General features: G+C 56.4%; 1 protein-coding gene across 1 annotated transcript in view; it reads left to right on the top strand.

Annotated features, from left to right (window-relative positions):
• Positions 1-18,764, top strand: part of SND1 (staphylococcal nuclease and tudor domain containing 1) — a 220,023-nt gene that overhangs the window by 149,907 nt on the left and 51,352 nt on the right. The window contains exon 16 of the mRNA XM_082238802.1: positions 6,259-6,368. Within this exon, the coding sequence (XP_082094928.1) occupies positions 6,259-6,368 (110 nt within the window). The remainder of the gene's footprint in view (positions 1-6,258; positions 6,369-18,764) is intronic.

The following is an 18,764-nucleotide window of genomic DNA, read 5'->3' as shown; positions in this document are numbered from 1 at the left end:
AGCTTTCCCCGGGGTCATTAATATGTGGCAACGCTGGGTGCAGCGATTTTGCTGCACAAAGCACTTTTCCCTCTGATTTATTCACCTATTTCTTTCCAATGCTTTTCTCTCCCTCGATCCAGTCCAAGAAAACTCCTGTGCTATATTTATCTCTCTCAGGAGCAGCAAAGCAGCCTCTCTCTCTCTCTCTCTCTCTCTCTCTCTCTCTCTCTCTGGCAGGAGCAAGGCCTGCGGCTGTCTGGACCAGGGGCTTTGTGATGGGTGCTGGGGAGAGAGCACCTAGCTCCCCCCCCCCGACCCCTGCGCCAGGCCAGGCCCAGCTCCCAGTTTGCAAGGTGGTGCTTTGGGAGAGAGGGGCTGCTGAGGAGCCAAGGGTGCTGAGCTGCCTTGCCTGAGCCAGGAGTGGGGAGCAGGGAGGTCTGCCAGGCGGTTGGTGCCCAGGGCTGGGCTGGCTTCAGCAGGTGCTGCAGCCGTCCCTGGCACGGGACCTGCAAGGCCAGCAGAGTTTGCAAGGCCAGGTTGGCAAAGAAAGCCCTTTGTCAGTCAGCGTACAGCTGAACTGTGGAATTCCCTGCCACAGGGAGCAATTCCTGGAGGAGGAGGAGGATGGTGGATGCTACCGGCCACGAGGACTAGGCTCTGCCTCTGTGGTCAGAGGAAGGGGAGTCTGTAGTAGGAGGGGAGAAGAGGGCTCTAGGTCTCATCTTGTGGGTTTCCCCCAAGGGGCACCTGCAAAATACTCGCTCGCACAAAGGTGCATCCCTGCGCCTGCCCCTGGGGTGTGTGGCTGCCCCGTCCTGCCATGGCAGCGCCTCCCTTCTCTTTCAGGAGCCCTCCCTCTCGGGGCTCCTTGCCTTGCTGTCGTCGAGAGGCCAGGCGGCTTTTGCCGTGCCCATGGAGAGCGAGCACCTCTCCACCCTCCTTGCCCCCCTGGGAGGTTCTCCGGCTGGCGGCAGTGGCGTCGCCCAGCTGTTCCCTGGCTTTGCCCGGCGTGCGTCTCTGGCAGGAGCCTGCTTCTAAATCCTTGTGTCACCTGTGCGGAGAGATTCTTAACCTTGCCACTTCTGCCGCTGTCATTCTTCTGGACGTGCGGCAAAGGGAGAAAACAGAGCCCCGTCTTCTGAGCATGGAGTGAGGTTTGGGCTGATGGCTGCCTGGGCTGGCAGGAGCCGGCCTGGATCTGGGGGCCCCTGCACTACGGACCCGCAGGAGAATTCTGCATTAAATCCTCTGCACTGGTTCCTTTCCAGGCGCTTCCTTTGGTGCTGCAAGCCCTAGACGACTCCAGCCCCACATATCTGAATGGCTGCCTCCTTCCCTGAGGGCCCTCTTGGGGTTCCCTCCCCCCTCAGAGGCTCAGGGGTTTGTGTGGTGGCCCAGGGGGAAGGGGCCTTCTCCGTGGCAGCCCCAGAACTGTGGGGCTCCTTCCCCACAGAGGTGCAGCTGGTGCCTTCATTGCACAGCTTCCGGAGGATGCAAAAGGCCCGTCTCTTTGCCCCCCCGACTTGCTTTGCAGTTGGAGGTGCACGTTCTCAGGACCCATCTCCTTTTACGGCTGGGAGTTGTTTTAAAGCCTTCTTAATATTGTGTTTTGATGCTCCGTCCCGGTCTTGGACCTTGGGGCGGCAAACCAACAAAGAAGACAGACAGCCTAAGCAGGGAAACACGGGCGCCTCTTAGCAAACTCCTGGGTCCCCCTTATTGCAAGGAGGAGTGCAGAGCCACTGGGTGTGAGCGGAAGGAGAGAGCGCGCCCCCAAGGCAGGGGTCTCCTGTGGGTCTCCCCCACTGGCCAGGCAGGGCAGTTTGGCTGCCCCAGGTGTGTGGGGCCAGGCAGGAGTATGTTACTTGCTGGTGATGGGGCCCCTGGCCATGGCTGGGCTGTGAGCCACCGGAGCCTGGGGCCCTTTCTTCCGCCCTCCATCTTTCCGGGTGGCCTGTGTTGAACCTGCGGGCCTGGAAGAGGCAAGGTGGATGGTTTGGCCAGGGGGACAAGTCGTTCCTCCCAGTTGCTAGGAATCTGGCTGGGACCCGGCGTTGGCGAAGCTGAAACGACAGAGGCTGCCTGCTTGGGCTCCCTCTTGGGGTTCCGCCTCCTTCCCCGCAAATCTTGATGGATCGGCACTTGACCTGCCTCTGCGCCTCTGATCATGTAGCAGAAACAATCCCTGCCTCTCAGGCTGCGCCCGGCCAGCACTTGGCAGAGGCAGCTATTACAGGTAATAAGCTGGCATCGCTTGGGCCTCTGCTCCTTTGCCTTCTCCATCTCATGAGCCCTCCTGCCAGGTGGGGAGCCTGATGCAAAAGCAGACCGCTTTCACATAAAAAGCCAGATTGGAGGTTTCTAAGCAGAGGTCTTAAAAAGCAGAGACACCACCTTGCCAACAAAGGTCCGTATAGTCAAAGCTCTGATTTTCCCAGTCGTGATGTACGGAAGTGAGAGCTGGACCATCAAGAAGGCTGATCGCCGAAGAATGGATGCTTTTGAATTCTGGTGCTGGAGGAGACTCTTGAGAGTCCCATGGACTGCAAGAAGATCAAACCTCTCCATTCTGAAGGAAATCAGCCCTGAGTGCTCACTGGAAGGACAGATCCTGAAGCTGAGGCTCCAATACTTTGGCCACCTCATGAGAAGAGAAGACTCCCTGGAAAAGACCCTGATGTTGGGAAAGATGGAGGGCGCAAGGAGAAGTGGACGACAGAGGACGAGATGGCTGGACAGTGTCTTCGAAGCGACCAGCATGAGGGAGGCAGTGGAAGACAGGAGGGCCTGGTGTGCTCTGGTCCAGGGGGTCACGAAGAGGCGGACACGACTAAACAACTCAACAACAGCAGCAAGCAGAGGTCGGGTGGCCATCTGTCAGAGAAGCATTGGCGGCAGTTCTTGCCTCGTAGGGTGTGGGCTAAATGGCCCTTAGGGGTCCCTTCTGACTCTACGATTCTGTTGCTGCCCGCAGCCTGTGGAGAAGTGCAGGCACCACCTTGCGCCTTGGGGGATCCCTCCGGGAAACGTGGTTGGTGCTGACTGGAAGGGGGAGGTTTGGAGCCCCAAGACTTTGCTGACCCACAGGTGTTGGGTCGTCCCCAAAGGAACCCCCTGAGCTCCAAGGGATCTAGCAAAGCAGGCGAGTCTTGCCTTCTGGGACAGGAATCCTCGAACTGCAGGGTTGGAAGGGGCCATCCACAATGCAGGCCCTGCAACCGCTGCCAGAAGCTTCGTTTTGAAAGTTTGTCGATTGGGTGCCTCCAAGCCATGATGTGAAAATAATAATAATAATAATAATAATAATAATTTATTATTTATACCCTGCACATCTGCCTGGGTTTCCCCAGCCACTCTGGGCGGCTTCCAACAGAACACTAAAATACAATAACCTATTACACATTGAACGGAGGCTGTGGAGGAGAGGGAGGGGGCTTCCTTCTCTGCTCCCGGTCAGGTTCTCTTCTGCCGGGGACTGTGTGCCGCCCCAGCCTGAATTTAGGCTCTGGGGGTATTGCAGGCCCACCCCCTCCTCACCCCCCCTCCTCCTGCTTATTCCCACCCTCGGCCCTTTGCGCCCGCAGAGTCTCTGGGGCCACATCTTCCTCCTGCCTCGAACCGCCCCACCTCGCTCCCCCCGGGAGGAAGCCAAACTCCCCAGCGGGGAGGTTTTGCGCATCAAGTGGTTGATGCTCTTGACAGATGCCGCCGCAGCTGCCATAAAGCTCCTTTATGGACCCCCGTCCTCCTTGTTCTCTGTGGCAGCGGCGCATCCGCCTCACTAAACCTTTATTTCAGGTTATGTCCCAGCGGTTGCTTTCCCGGCTTTATTGCTCCTTAAATTATTCCAGGAAAAAATGGCTTCCCGTCCGGAAGCCTCGGCTCAGCAGCCAGCTTCAGCCTCGGCTGATCATCATGCGCGGGGCTGAGCCTGCGGAGGCGCAGGCAAAATGCATCTCTCGCTGCCTTGGAGGGAATCGCAGGGCTATTTTGAGCGGCCTCGCAGGGGAAGGCTGGCCGGGCGCCTTTGCCTTGCGCCAAGGAGCCGCCCAAAGTGGCTCGCGTTGGCTCCCTTCCAGCCTTCCTCCTCCTGGCAAGGCACCGGAGCGTGGAAGTGGATTGGGACTGCGCTTCTGCCGCTGTGGGGCAGGAGCTTGCCCCCTGGCAGGAGGGCGGCTGCGGCGGTGGCTGCTCTTGTGAGAATGGGGGTGGAGGGGGCAGCCCCTGACAGGCTGGCACTGGAGACTTGTCTCACCTGAAGCCTTGCATCCTTGTCTTGCAACTTTCCACCCCTCCCCACTGGCCCCACGTCCGGCAATTGTGAGGGTTCCCAGTAGCCCCTGCCACCTCCCTCCCCTGGCAAACTCTGTCCTGGAGAGCACTGATAAGGGCATGTTTGAACTAAGATAAGCAGTGCCAGCACCTTTTGGCAGTGGGAGGATGGATGGCGGCTAACAGATTGAGGTTCAATCCTGACAAGACAGAAGTACTGTTTTCGGGGGGGCAGGAATGGGGGGGTATTCCCTGGTTCTGAATGGGGCAACTGTGCCCCTGAAGGACCAGTTTGCAGCCTGGGGGTCATTTTGGACTCACAGCTGTCCATGGAGGCGCAGGTCAATTCTGTGTCCTTGGCAGTTGTCTGCCAGCGCCATCTGGTATGCAGGATGAGACCCTATCTGCCTGCAGACTGTCTTGCCAGAGTGGTGCATGCTCTTGTTATCTCCCGCTTGGACTACTGCAATGTGCTCTACGTGGGGCTACCTTTGAAGGTGACCCAGAAACTACAACTAATCCAGAATGCGGCAGCTAGACTGGGGACTGGGAGCGGCCGCCAAGACCACATAACACGGGTCTTGAAAGACCTAGACTGGCTCCCAGTACGTTTCCGAGCACAATTCAAAGTGCTGATGCTGAACTTGAAAGCCCTAAACGGCCTCAAAGACCCAGTAGACCTGAAGGAGCATCTCCACCCCCATCGTTCAGCTCAGGGCCTTCTGGCGGTTCCCTCCCTGCGAGAAGTGAGGTTACAGGGAACCAGGCAGAGGGCCTTCTCAGTGGTGGCACCCGCCCTCTGGAACGCCCTCCCATCAGATGCCAAGGAAATAAACCACTATCTGACTTTTAGAAGACATCTGAAGGCAGCCCTGCTTAGGGAAGTTTTGAATGTTTGATGTTTTATTGTGTTTTTCATACTCTGTTGGGAGTTCCCCAGAGTGGCTGGGGAAACCCAGCCAGATGGACGGGGTAGACATAATAAATCATTCTTACAATCTGCACCCACAGAAAGGCCCTTGGGTGCTGGCCTTTCCAGCTGCTCTGTCTCCTGGGGTGCCTGCCGGCTGGCCCAGATCCTCCCCAGGAGCCTCTGGCACTCGGAGTCCTTCCCCCCCGGCTCAGGGATGGGTGCGGTGGAAGCAAGGTCTGTCCAGGACTCCTTGCAGAGGAGAGCCTTCTGCCCCGGGAGGATGAGGAGGGCAGTCCTTGAGGGGGGCGGCTGCAAGGGGACCCCAGGCCTGGCCAGGAGGCCTCCAAGGCTCCTTTTGGGGCCTGGCCAGGCGGTCCTGGCAAGCCTCCCCTCCAAGGCAGGTCCTGTTGGGGGTCTTCTCCTTTTGTGGGGAGCTCCTTTTCTGGCTCTCAATGATGATGAGGGTGATATTTTTTTAAAAAAAATATTTACTCCCCAGCCAGAGCCGGGCTCAGGGCGGCTAACACCAGTAAAATTACAGTAAAAACATAATGGGGGGGGGCAATTTAAAATACAGGCTAAAATGAGGTTTAAAATGCAGCCTCATTTGAAAAGTAGCCCATAGATCAAACCATAAGGGGAGGGAAACATAAGAGTCAGACTGAGTCCAAACCGAAGGCCAGGCAGAACAGCTCTGTCTTGCAGGCCCTGCGGAAAGATGTCAAGTCCCACAGGGCCCTGGTCTCTTGGGACAGCATTCCACCAAGTCGGGGCCAGTACAGGAAAGTCCCTGGCCCTAGCTGAGACCAATCTAACCACCTTGCGACTTGGGACCTCCAAAGTGTTGTCATTTGTGGACCTTAAAGTCCTCCGCGGGGCAGACCAGGTTGGGTGATGCTGAGGAAACATCCTTGTTCCAAAGGTCTTGTTGGAAGGAACCCAATGAGTCATCTGTTCCACCCAGGTTGCGGTGAGCGAATCCTTGACGGGCGGCCATCCATCCTAGCATGGAAGGAACTTGATAAAGTCAGGAAAGAAAAGGAAGCTCACTGGAAATCTCTCTCTCCCTGCCCCTCTGCTTCCTTCCTCAGGTATCGAATGTCCCCGTGGAGCACGAAACCTGCCCGGCCTGGTCCAGGAGGGGGAGCCCTTCAGCGAGGAGGCCACTCTCTTCACAAAGGAGCTGGTGCTGCAGCGAGAGGTAGGGGGCCAGGGCTGCAGGGGGGGCGGGCGTTGTCTTCCGGTTGTCTCCTTCCTCCGGTCTTTCTGTGGAGCAGCAGCCGGCCTGGCCAGAGGCTCTGGCTCCCCAGGCTGGGAGGAGTCTGGCTGGTCCCTTGCAAAGAGCTCTTGCCCTCCTTTTGGGCCAGGATCTGTGCAGGCGGGCAAGGCTGCCAGGTGGGATGGCGCGGAGCGTGTTGTCTTTTCTGGCCCAGGCTTGGCAAATGGCGAGTTGCGGCTGTGCAGGCTGGGCTCAGTTTAAGGATGTGGCTCCGCGGGGGTCCAGCTGGCTTCGTGGGCAGAGGGACTTGGGCTTACAGGGCCACGAACTCGGGTGCCAGGGGGAGGCGGCACAGGAGCAGCCCCACGACTTGGCCCAGCTGGGTTTTGCGAGGCCTTGGGCTTCCTTTGGGGAGGGAGGAGGAGGCCTCCTCACATTTGAGCCCGTGAGGCTGCCTCTGGGTCACTTTGGAGGGGGGCTGGGGAGGATCTGGGACCCCAAAGCCTCCTCCCTTCCCAGGACATGGCCAAATGTGGTTTTGTGTGTGGTTCTTTGGTACCAGAATATTCTTGTCTTTTGTGGTGTGAGCCGCCTTCATCTGCATGTGTGGAAATGAGCATTTGAGGTTGCCAGAGGCCCCCTCCCCAAATAGGCCAAGGTGTTGTTTCAGGATGGGGGCCCTGGACTCAGAACAGGTGGCCTCTTCCAGGCAGGGGGAAGCGGAGGAATTGAGCCTGGGATGAGAGTGGGTGGATTTGTGTGTGGACGTCCTTGGGCAGAGGAAGACCAGAGTCCCTCCCTCCCTCCCTGATGCCTGCCCCTTCTGCCCCCCACCCCACCAAACACCATAGCCACATGCCACCCTCCCCAACAAAATGCCCGCCTTGGTTTCATGACCCTGGAACGCTCTTCTCCCGGCTCCAAGCAGGAGAATATTTATGGATCGTTTTTCGCATTGTTGACCTTCGTTGCCCCTCTTAACGGTTAGCCTGAAATTGGCTTTGGATCAGGGCTAGTTGGTCAGGAACCGCTGGGGCGCCTTGTCAAAACTCTGTGCCACCCAAAGCTGCCAGCCTCGGACAGGCTGACCTTTCTCAGCCGTCAGTCACTTCGACGGCTTTGCCTTACCAGCGAAAAGGTCTCTCCCAGGGCCTTTCTGCGCTTGCCTCTCTCTGCTTGTGCCGGAGCCTGGGTGCTTTGGACTGGCACAGCCCCAGAGGGTGGTTCTGCTCCGCCAGGGGTTGGGCTGGGCTGCCACTGCCCGCCTACCACCAGGCAGGGGCTCCCAGCAGGCGAGTTCAAGCCCTGGCCCCTGTCTTTTAGCAGTTGCTCCACTGGACGGACCTTCAGAGATGGTTGTGACCGTGGCTGAAGGACTCAGTTCTCAAGGTGTGCACGACAAGTAGTCTATACATGCTTAGAGGCACTCTTCTTTGCTTTGCAACCCTCTCCTGTCATGCCAGGGCTTCAGATGCCACTCGCAACATTGGAGGCTTCTTCCTGGTTAGGGCGCCTGAGCGTGCTTTTTAAAAATGAGTGGAGCAAGTCTGTAACCGCCTCTCAGATTTTGGGAAGACTCCAGACGTCTCCTGCTGCGCCTTCTTGTGGTAATGGGAAGGGGCTGGCAGTGTTGAGGGCAGGCGACTTGGGGAAGGTTCTTCTCAAGTGGAGGGTCTAGGTAAATGTTGGGGGGTGTGAGTGAGTTGGGGTCTTGGTCTGCAAATTCAGACGCAGGCCCACTGCAGAAATGCATCTCCTTTCGCCCCCTGCCCAGCCACTTTCCCGCTTCTTGGGTCGCTGCTAATCTCTTCCCGCAAGGCGTCCTTACCTTGGCAAGGACACGGCGGCTTCTGAGCTGGCGTGGCACGAATCTCGTGCACTTTGCTTGTCGGAAGGATGCAGCGCACTTTGTAGGCTGCCCCTTCCTCTGGCCCAGCAAAGTGGAATCCATGAGGAGGAAGGCCCGGCCGTAGTTGGCGGATAGTCGGCCGCTATGGGACAGCCTGTGGGTAAGGGAAGGCAGCAACAGGAAACTTCTCGCGTGTGGGCACAGAGGAGGCGCAAGCGGCGCTCAACTTCCTTTCAGCCCTTTGGCCATTTGTGTCCCAAGTTTGGCGAGAAGACAGAAGCGCCGTGGGGTGGGGATTCTGCGGGCAGCAGGGGCCCTGAGCAGACTGTGGGTGGTGCCTGCGCCTGCTTGAGGGGTCGGCGGGTGTTGATCTCCGTCTCCAGGTGTTCACAAGGCCCCCCCTGGAGGGGGTGTCAGCTTGTGGGGAGGCTGATGTAGCAAATAACCTTCGGAAGGGGAGGCAGTTGCCTGATTGAAAAGGGCTCTGATTACGGCGCGTTCACAGCAGCACTGTTTCCAGGCTCTGGCGAAGATTGCGCTGCCCTTCTCTAAACGGCACTGGCTGGGAATCGCAAGTGAGGAGATCGCTGCTGCTGCTGCTGCTGCGCTCAGGTCCATCTCCATGGGCTTCCTCTTGGAGCAACCGGTCAGGGAAAGCAGGATGCAGAGCTCGGTGCCCCTGCCCTGTTTGCCCTGATCCAGCAGCTGCCCCCAAATTCCCCCTTGGTCTTGGCCCAGAAGTCCCCCGCCGATAGCCCCCAAGAAAGCCCTCCTTCGGCTGCCAGAGCCGCTTGCTGACTAATCTGTCAGTGTGGAGATTTGGAGATGGGAGGGGCTCGCCCTCCTGCCTGCCAACATTCCTCCTCTGGTGTAAGACCTGCCCCTCTCTTTTCTCCCTGCCCGGCTGCCCGGCTGTGTTCAGGCTGCACGATCGCTGCCGTCTCCCTGACCCGCTGCCTGAGCGCCTGGTCATGTGCAAGCAGGGACGGGGGGGGGGTTGCGCTCACCATGCACAGAGGCACCCAGTCTCCTCTCCCTACCCGCCCGCCCCCAGTTCAGACCCCCTGCTTGTAAGGAGCATGACCAGCATGTGAAGAGCCGCCAACGAGGGTTGCCGTACTTCCGTGATTGAAACGGGCGCATGCCTCACGCCAGGCGCCTTTGGTGTCATTGCGCTGTGATTCATAATTGCAATGTTGGAGCCAAGATGCCCTCTGCAGCCACCTTGCTGAGCGGCTGCGGAGATGAAGTGCTCCCGCTTGGCACGAGCCTCGCTCTTCCTCTGGGGTCGTCTTCAGAGCGCCTGGGCGTTGCTGCCAGGCCCCCTGCCCCCCCTTGCGCCCGGCAGATTCCCCCCTTCCAGCCTGGCCAAGGCCGTGTGGGTGGCAGGGGCGCAGTTGCTCAGGGTACCCCAGGCAAGCCTCTGCCCAGAATTCGTTTCTTGTTTATTCGGTTTGTATCTGGCCCTTCCTTCCAATGGAGCCCAGGTCGCCAAATTATAACAGAAGAAGAATCTTTAAAAGCATTCCAATGCATGGAGGTGCAGAAGGGACACTTATACGTATCTGGTGGAGCTGTGAAAAAATCAAAAGCTCCTGGGATACAGTATATGATGAACTTAAAAAAAATGTTTAAATATAATTTTGTGAAGAAATACAGAAGCTTTCCTATTAGGAATAACAGACACAGGTAAAGCAAAAGAGGCTCAAAAAATATTCCTGTATGCCACAGCCACTGAGGACCTCAATTGCCAGAAATTGGAAAAAAGAATTTGTGCCAACAAAAAAAGGAATGGCAGGATAAATTATTAGATTGTACTGAATTGGCCAGATTAACACAGACAATTAGGGGACAAGCTAGACAAGAGTTCCAAAGAGAATGGGGGAAATGCAGAGAATACCAAACAGTGCCCCCAAATATACACCTGGACTTGTTTCAATTAATTTCTATAGGAGACTTGCCGGTTTTTAAAGTCATAATTGGGAAAAACGGTAATGATCACATATAAAAGAAACAGTACACAAGAAGTAAATAAGGAGGCCATTTACAGGATAAAGGAAGTCTTTTATTTTTATGTTATGTTTTCTTTGTGTAAGGGGATAGGAGTTTAATTTTGATAATTAAATTGTCAATGGTGGTGGGTTTGTTTGTATGTATGAGTTGTTGTGGACTATGTTGTAAATAAAATAATAATAATAATAATAATAATAATAATAATAATAATAATAATATAAAAGCGTTCCAACGCAGATGCAGAGCCTTCTCTGCTTAAAAGGCTACGGTCTTCAACAGTTGCTGAAAAGGCAACAGAGGCAGCGCTTGTCTAATATTCCAGGGGTGGGAATCTCCAAGGGCAGAGGGGCTGCCCCACACCACGCTCAATGCCCAAGTAGTGTGGAAGGGATCGTGGAAGCCTCTGGTAGAGCAGAGTTTGTCACTTCAGACTGTGGGAATGGGAGACGGGAGAAGAACCGTCGTTCGGATGCCGCCTTACTTTGAAAACTCCTTGCAAAGTAGGAAACTCCCCGGGGTGCTGGTTTACTCACGGCCTGGAGCTCTAAAAGCAATAGCAACTTTCAAAAAGAATTGTGGGGGGAAATCCTATAATTTACTTAGGAGACCATTGTACACAAATAAAAAATACAGTTTAGCTGGACTGCGAAAATGCATTGTAAAGAAACGAAAAACATGGACAGCTTAGAGAAATGGAAAATGTGGAGAATGTAATGAGATGTAGTTTCAGAAGAATTGTTTTAGGGACCCGTGCAGGGAACGGGGGGAGTCACGAGACGCAGAGAATCTCATATATGGATATAGTAGAAGTCTGTCCCCCCTTTTTATTATTTTGGATTTTTTTTTTTGTAAAAACCAATAAAAAAATATTTGTAATAAATAAATAAATGCAATAGCAGCCCGTGGAGGACCATTGGGAGGTGTCACCCCAGCCTAGAAAGCAGGCAGAGACTCCTTGCAGAAGGAAGGCTGGAGTAGGCGCAGAAGCAGGCCCTTCTCTGCAGACATGGATGGGGTGCCCCCCCCCCCACTTTGGGGCTCCAGGAGGCAGTCCAGCCTTGCCACAAAGAGAGTCCTTGCCGATCCAGTGGCTCCTGGAGCCTCCATCACCTTTGATGGATGAAACGGGCGGCTGGCTTACTCTGGAGCGCGATGGGGCGTGAAATGGGATTTTGAACACCCTCGGGAGAGGCGTGTGCAGGCGCCCGAGACTGGCGGGGCCTGTCCTGGGTGAGAAAGCGGAGGAGGTGGGTGCAGAGGTCCTGCTTGGAGAGATCTGCCCCTGCCGGCCCGGTGGTGGGGTGGCAGCTTAGATGGTGGCAGCAGCAGCAACAGCAGCAGCAAGGGCTGCTCTCCAGAGTGTCTGAGGAAAGGGGTCCTGACCAAGGTGGTGCCTCCCTCGAACTTGTGGCCAGCTGGAGGTCCTCTGGGCTTTCCAAGCATCTTGGGAGACTCCTGGACACCTTCCGCTAACCAGAGAAAAGCGAGCGCACCCTGGAGAGCCAGTGTGGTGTAGTGGTGAAGAGCGGTGGACTCGTAATCTGATTAACCAGGTTCGCGTCTCCGCTCCTCCACCTGCAGCTGCTGGGTGACCTTGGGCCAGTCACACTTCTCTGAAGTCTCTCAACCCCACTCACCCCACAGAGTGTTTGTTGTGGGGGAGGAAGGGAAAGGAGAATGTTAGCCGCTTTGAGACTCCTTAGGGTAGTGATAAAGTGGGATATCAAATCCAAACTCTTCTTCTCCTTCTTCTTCTGGATCCACTCCGGGGGGAGAGAGACTCCTGAGACCGGCTGCTTCCACGGGGAAGGGGCCCGCCTGCTTCTGCACAGCCCCCATGCGCCACCCCACTGATGGAATCAAAGCTCCGTAGACACACACTTGGGGATTGGGGCGACAGGAGAGGAGTGAGAGGAAGGCATGGGAGTCGGTCCAGTAGACCTGAAGGAGCGTCTCCACCCCCATCGTTCTTCCCGGACACTGAGGTCCAGCGCTGAGGGCCTTCTGGTGGTTCCCTCCCTGCGAGAAGCCAAGTTAACAGGGAACCAGGCAGAGGGCCTTCTCGGTGGTGGCACCCGCCCTGTGAAATGCCCTCATGTCAGATGTCAAAGAGAAAAACAACTACCAAACTTTTAGAAGACATCTGAAGGCAGCCCTGTTTAGGGGAACTTTTAATCTTTAACAGACCACTGTATTTTAATACTTTGTTGGAAGCCGCCCAGAGTGGCTGGGGAAACCCAGACAGATGGGCAGGGTATAAATAATAAATTCTATTCTATTCTATTCTATTCTAAATAGCAGCCAGCTGTTCTTAGCTCGGGGGAGGCTTTTCTCCTCCACAGGCGGAGGAGGGCCTTTTCCCAGGCCCAGCCCATGCTGCTGAGAGCTACCAACATGAATGCTGGACCAAGATGCTCCCCGTGGGGCTGGAGAGGTGCCAAGAGGCCAGCGAGACCTCCCTCCCTCCCCACTCCAATATACACACACACACTTACTGACTTGTGGGTGTTGTGCGTGTGCGACCTCAGCCTGTGCCCTACAGGGAAGGGGGGCATCTTTGGGTCACGCAGTGGAGCAGGAGAGGGAGCCAGGTCTGCAGCCTCCCAGGGGAGGTTTGGGGTCGAGGGATTTCCAGAGAGGGCACTGGAGGGATGCCAGCGCGGCAGCTGCATTTGCCCAGAAAGCCACCTTTGCACCAGGACTCCTCCTGCCTTGGCCGGGGGCGGCAGGCCGCTGCCATTCTTGTGGGAGCTCCCCTTGGGGGCTGACCTTGCGCCCCATATTTGAGCCTCGCGCCTGCCCCTTGGCATGCTCAGGAATGCCTCCTGGGCTGACTTCCCAGCCTCCAGTGCGGCTGAGAGATCTGCTGGGGTTGGGGGAGAGAATAGCCGAAGCGATCCAAGCATCCAGATCAGGGGTGGCCAAATTTGGCCCTCCAGCTGTTTTTGGACTACAACTGCCATCATCCCTAGCTGGCAGGACCAGTGGTCAGGGATGATGGGAACTGTAGTCCCAAAATGGCTGGAGTTCCAAGTTTGGTCCCGTGGCGGCAGCACAGGGGTGTCGTTCTCTCCTCTGCGCCTGCTGGGCAAAATGCCCTTCCCCGTCCTCCCCCCTCCTGCGCTTCTGTCCATCTTGCAGGCCCCATCTCCGCTCTTCTCCTGAGTTCAGCAGAGCCTGCCGGTTCCTCCCTCCCTGCTGCCAGCCTGCCTGCCAAACACAGGCTCTCCCTCTCTCTCTCTCTCTCTCTCTCTCTCTCTCTCTCTGGTGGCTCCCTTAATTAATGGCCTCTTTTCCCTCTGGATCCAGCTCTGTGCAAAGGCTTCCGTGCCCCACTCAGGGTAGCGGCAGATGCAGAAGAAGTTCTGAGAACTGTCAGGCCTGGAGGGAAAGGGGAAATGAGCCTGCCTTCGATGATGATGATGATGATATTTATACCCCGCCCAGCTGACTGAGTTTTCCCAGCCACTGTGGACAGCTCCCAATCGAGTGTTAAAAACAATACAGCATAAAATATAAAAAACTTCCCTAAACAGGGCTGCCTTGAGATGTCTTTTAAAAGTAGGATAGTTGTTCTTCTCTTTGACATCTGGTGGGAGGGCGTTCCACAGGGCGGGCACCACCACCAAGAAGGCCCTCTGCCTGGTTCCCTGTATCCTCAGTTCTCGCAATGAGGGAACCGCCAGAAGGCCCTCGGCGCTGGACCTCAGTGTCCGGGTTGGACAATGGGGGTGGAGACGCTCCTTCAGGTATACTGAGCCGAGGCCGTTTAGGGCTTTCAAGGTCAGCACCAACACTTTGAATTGTGCTCGGAAATGTACTGGGAGCCAATGCAGATCTCTCAGGACTGGTGTTATGTGGTCTTGGCGGCCGCTCCCAGTCACCAGTCTGGCTGCTGCATTCTGGATTAATTGCAGTTTCCGGGTCACCTTCAAAGGTAGCCCCACATAGAGCGCATTGCAGTAGTCCATGCGGGAGATAACCAGAGCATGCACCACTCTGGCGAGACAGTCTGCGGGCAGGGAGAGTCTCATCCTGTGTACCAGATGAAGCTGGCAGACAGCTGCCCTGCACCTTCATGGACACCTGTGAGTCCGAAATGACTCCCAGGCTGCACACCTGGTCCTTCAGTGGCACAGTAGCCCCATTCGGGACCAGGGAGTCCTCCACACCATCCCGCCCCTGTCCCCCCAAAAACAGTACTTCTGTCTTGTCAGGATTCAGCCTCAGTCTGTTAGCTGCCATCCATCCTCCCACCGCCTCCAGGCACTCGATGGAGCTTGGGAGGTCCTGCCCATTTGTCGCAAGGGGGCAAGTGAGTCCCTCCCAGGCGGAGCTGTGGCGTGATGAGAACGAGCCCCACCCACCAATCCTCTACCCCTCCTTACCTGTCAGGTCGCCTCTCCTCACCAGCAGCACCTGGGGGGTCTTGAAAGGCTCTCCTGGGAATCCATGTGGCAGCTCCTTCCTGGAGGATCCTTGCTCCAGCTGTCTTCCCCACCAAGGCCACTTTTGCAGGTGGCTCATTGCCTGTGCTTGTGCCACAGCCGCCCGTGGGTAGCGCCTGCCCAGCAGCCTGGTACCTTGCTCGGGACACCTGGCCAGAGGCTCAACCCGCCCCCTGGGCAGGGCAGGGCAGCGATGCCCGCTGCAGTCCGTTCCTGCTCTCCATCCCTGCCAGCAGAGCCTCCTGGCTGCGCCTTTAATTGTGATGAATGCACTGGCTTCCCGGGAGCTGTCCCTAATGAATTTCTATCCGCAGCTGCCACCTTGCTGCGCAAGTCTTCAGAGCGCTGCCTCCGGAGCAGGGCAGCCGCTTCCAAGAAGGAAATGTGACTAGCAGTCCATTACAGCTGATGGGATATGGATTTTTGGCTTGGCGGCCACGCCAGCTCCTGGTGCTAAATGGTAATTTTTAGAACAGGGTCATCTCTGTATTTTTAGTCTGAGCTGGAGGCGGGGGCCAAGTGCTTAGTGCACACTTTTCCTGCTTCCCCCCTCCCACCCCAGGGCCAAGGTGACGGAGCTCCAAGGCCGGGGCTTTAATCCTTCAGCAGCTTAAAGCGCTGCAGAGTTCACCCCTGCCTCTTTTCCTCTGGCGCCCAGGGCACATTTAAACGTTTTCTTGTAATAATCTCAGCACTTCAGCCCCTGCCAGGTCAGCAGCTTTGCAACTCTTTTGCTAACTGCTGGGTCCTCCAGGAATCGGGGAGAAGGGCTGTTTTTCCTTTTGATTATTTATTGTCGGAGTTAAATTTAGGGCCAGGCTGCCCCACGTGACGTTCGGCTGGCTCGCTTTCCTTCCCCTATCGCCGTAATGCGTTTACCAAGGCAGGGAGAATGGCTTACGCGCACATAAAAGAATATGCGTCTTGGAAATATAGCAGGTGAATCACTAAAGCCAGAATGAAGGCGGTTTGTAAAAACAGCAGAAATCCACTGGAATTAGTTTCCAGCGCCGGGTTCCCCGGGGAGAGAATTTGAACGCTTTGCGGCAGCCGCGGAGTCCTGCCCGGCCCTGGAGCCCCGCGATCCAAAGCCCACGAAAGAGACAGACCAGGAGAAGCAGCGGGGGCACCAGGAGGCATTACGGTTTGCTTCCTGGTGCCAGCCAGGGAGGGGGGCAGAGAGGACTGCAGTGGGCCCCAAAAGGACCCCCTCTCGTACGTGGAGAGCCACCCAGGCGCGTGGCCTTTGGGTGGCCTCCTGCCGTGGCCTGTCCCCTGTGCTCCAGTCGCTGATGCTCCAGACGAGGTGGCCACGATCCGCCCCTCCTTGCCCCGCCCCGCCTGCTGGTTTCTCCCTGTCCTGGTTGCAGGGGGGCTTGAGGCAAACCAGGGAGGGCTGTGGGGCAAAAGGTGTTTGCGTAGTTTGGGGGAATCGGCTTCAAGACCATCTTGGGAATGGGCTTAGCGGATGAGACGCCTGGCAGGAGAGGAGTGAGATGGAGTTCCTTCCGTGTTCCAAGGACAAGGCTCTGTCTCTCTGCAGTTAGAGGGACTATGGGATGCCAGGCAGAAAGAGGGAGCTTGGGAGCTTTGAGTTGGCTGGAGAAAAGAATGCTAGGAAGGGTCTCCTGGATCTGGCCGGTGGCGCATCTGGCCCTGCGTCTTGTTCTCCCAGTGGCCAATGAGACGCATCTGTGAAATCAGCAAGCAGGATCCGGGCGCAAGAGCCACTCGCCTCTCCTGCAGTTTCCAGCAACTGGGATTCACAAGCACGGCTGATTCCAACTGTGGAGGCAAAGCTTTGCTATCCTGGCTAGGAGCTATCAATAGCCATTTCCTGCTCCATGAATTTGTCCAACCCTCTTTTGGAGCCATCCAAGTTGGTGGCCACCTCTGCCTCCTGTGGCAGTGAGTTCCATAGTTTAACTAGGTGCTGCCTGAAGAAGTTTTTCCTTATTATTATTAATATATTATTATTTATTATTATTTATTTGTTACCTATACCAACAGGTCTCAGGAAGGTTCACAGGATAAACTCACAATATAAAAAACACAACATACAAAACAAAGCAAACCCAATAACAGCCCCCTCAAACACATTTTAAAAGGGCGTTCAAAGGCCTGGCTAAAGAGGGATGTTTTTGCCTGGCACCTAAAGGTGCATAATGAAGGTGCCAGGTGAGCCTCCCTGGAGATAGCATTCCACAGACGAGGAGCCACTGCACAGAAGGCCCCGTTCTTGAGCTGCCACCCTCTGGACCTCTCAAGGAGGAGGTACATAAAGAAGGGCCTCAGAGGATGATCTCAGGGTCCGGGCAGGAAAGAGGCACTCCTTGAGGTATTGCGGTCCTGAGCCGTTTTGAGGAGCCATTCTTTTGGCGAGTTCATGCCTGGCATCTTTTGGAGCCCTGCTGGACTGTTGCCCACATTTGGGGGGGGGGTAAGAGAGAGGGGACAGGGACCACAAGTCTGTCTTGGCTTCTGCTGGACCTGCCCGGCTTCTGCTGAACTAGAGAGGCCAAGGTCTGGCCAGGAACGCAAGCCTTCCTGGTCCCGGAGAGCCAGGCCAGAAATCCTGCTTCCCCGTTAGGGGCACGTGTGCCCCCCCCAGCAGCATCTCCCCCCTCCCGTAGGGCAAAAGGCTCCCCCACATTGCCCCCCCTTGCTTGCCTGCAATTTGTAAAGCGGCGTTGGGAGGTGTCGGGCCGATCAATAGCAATTCACCCTTTTCCCTTTATCGATCAAAGTGACTGGGAGAAAAATAATGGGCAGCGCCTGGTCATTTGTCATAAAATATTGGGCGGTCCTTCTGCTTGAGAAGGGGAGCGGGCCATTCCCTGGGACTGGGGGCCGGGCGAGGCCCCCGTTCGCCCCAAAGGGCACGTCCATATTAGACGGTCCACGGGGTGAGGAGCCAAAGGGTGTTGTCCCCCGACGGTGGCATCCTGGCCTTTGGTCTCTTCTGCCATGTGGCTGGTGGGCAGTTTTGTGGGCAGCCTGGTCTCCTATGCTGGCTGCACCACCCCCTTCCTGGACCCCGTTCCCAAGGGGATGACACTGCCAGGATTCCAGGATTGAGTAGGCACATCCTCTGCCCTTAGGCACCCTGCGGGGTGTGCATGGGCAGAGCGGGCACTGCCCTGCCAACCTCAGTTTCCTTCCAGCCAGCTGCCTCCCTTCTCCCATCCAGCTCAGGGATTGGCAGCCCTGCCTGCCTGCACCTTAAAGGTAAAGGTAAAGGGACCCCTGACCATTAGGTCCAGTCGTGGCCGACTCTGGGGTTGCGGCGCTCATCTTGCTTTACTGGCCGACGGAGCCAGCGTACAGCTTCCGGGTCATGTGGCCAGCAGGACTAAGCCGCTTCTGGCGAACCAGAGCAGCGCACGGAAACGCCGTTTCCCTTCCTGCCAGAGCGGTACCTATTTATCTACTTGCACTTTGACATGCTTTCGAACTGCTAGGTTGGCAGGAGCAGGGACCGAGCAACAGGAGCTCACACGGTCGCATGGATTCGAACCGTCGACCTTCTGATCGGCAAGTTCTAGGCTCTGTGGTTTAACCCACAGCGCCACCCGCATCCCTACGCCTTAGCCTCAGTGAAACTCAGCAGGGAGAAACCAGGATTAGTCAGCTCTGCCTGCCATTGCCTCTGGCGCCACCTGCTGTTGACCTCCCTGCCTCCCGTCGTCCCGCAAGGGCCAATGGACCACCATCGCTGAGTGTGGAACTTTTCTCCCATGACTTTCCAACGGCAAACCTTTCTAAACTAAAACTTTAATTGCATTTCGTTTTTGCACCAAAGCGCTGAGTGCCCAAATGGAAAATAAAATCTGTGAAAGTGTCAAGCAGATGGCATGGTAATAAGCCTTTTGCCCCGGGGAGAGCTTCGTGGGGCTGCTATGGGGCATGCGGCACTAGGCTAAGTCCTGGGTGGGGCCGCCGTTTTTGTCCTGCCCCATGTGGAAAGGGCCAGCGGAGAAGGGGGTTGGGGAGAAACCTCACAGAAGATTTAGGATCGGGGAGGCAGCCGCTAATGAGATGGGCGAGGGAGAAATGCGCTGCCTTGCA

The sequence above is a fragment of the Podarcis vaucheri genome (assembly GCF_965113315.1).
Source record: "Podarcis vaucheri genome assembly, chromosome: 10".
Taxonomy (NCBI): Eukaryota; Metazoa; Chordata; class Lepidosauria; order Squamata; family Lacertidae; genus Podarcis; species Podarcis vaucheri.
Note: the sequence above shows the minus strand (reverse complement) of the source record. Positions and strands in the feature narration are given on the sequence as shown.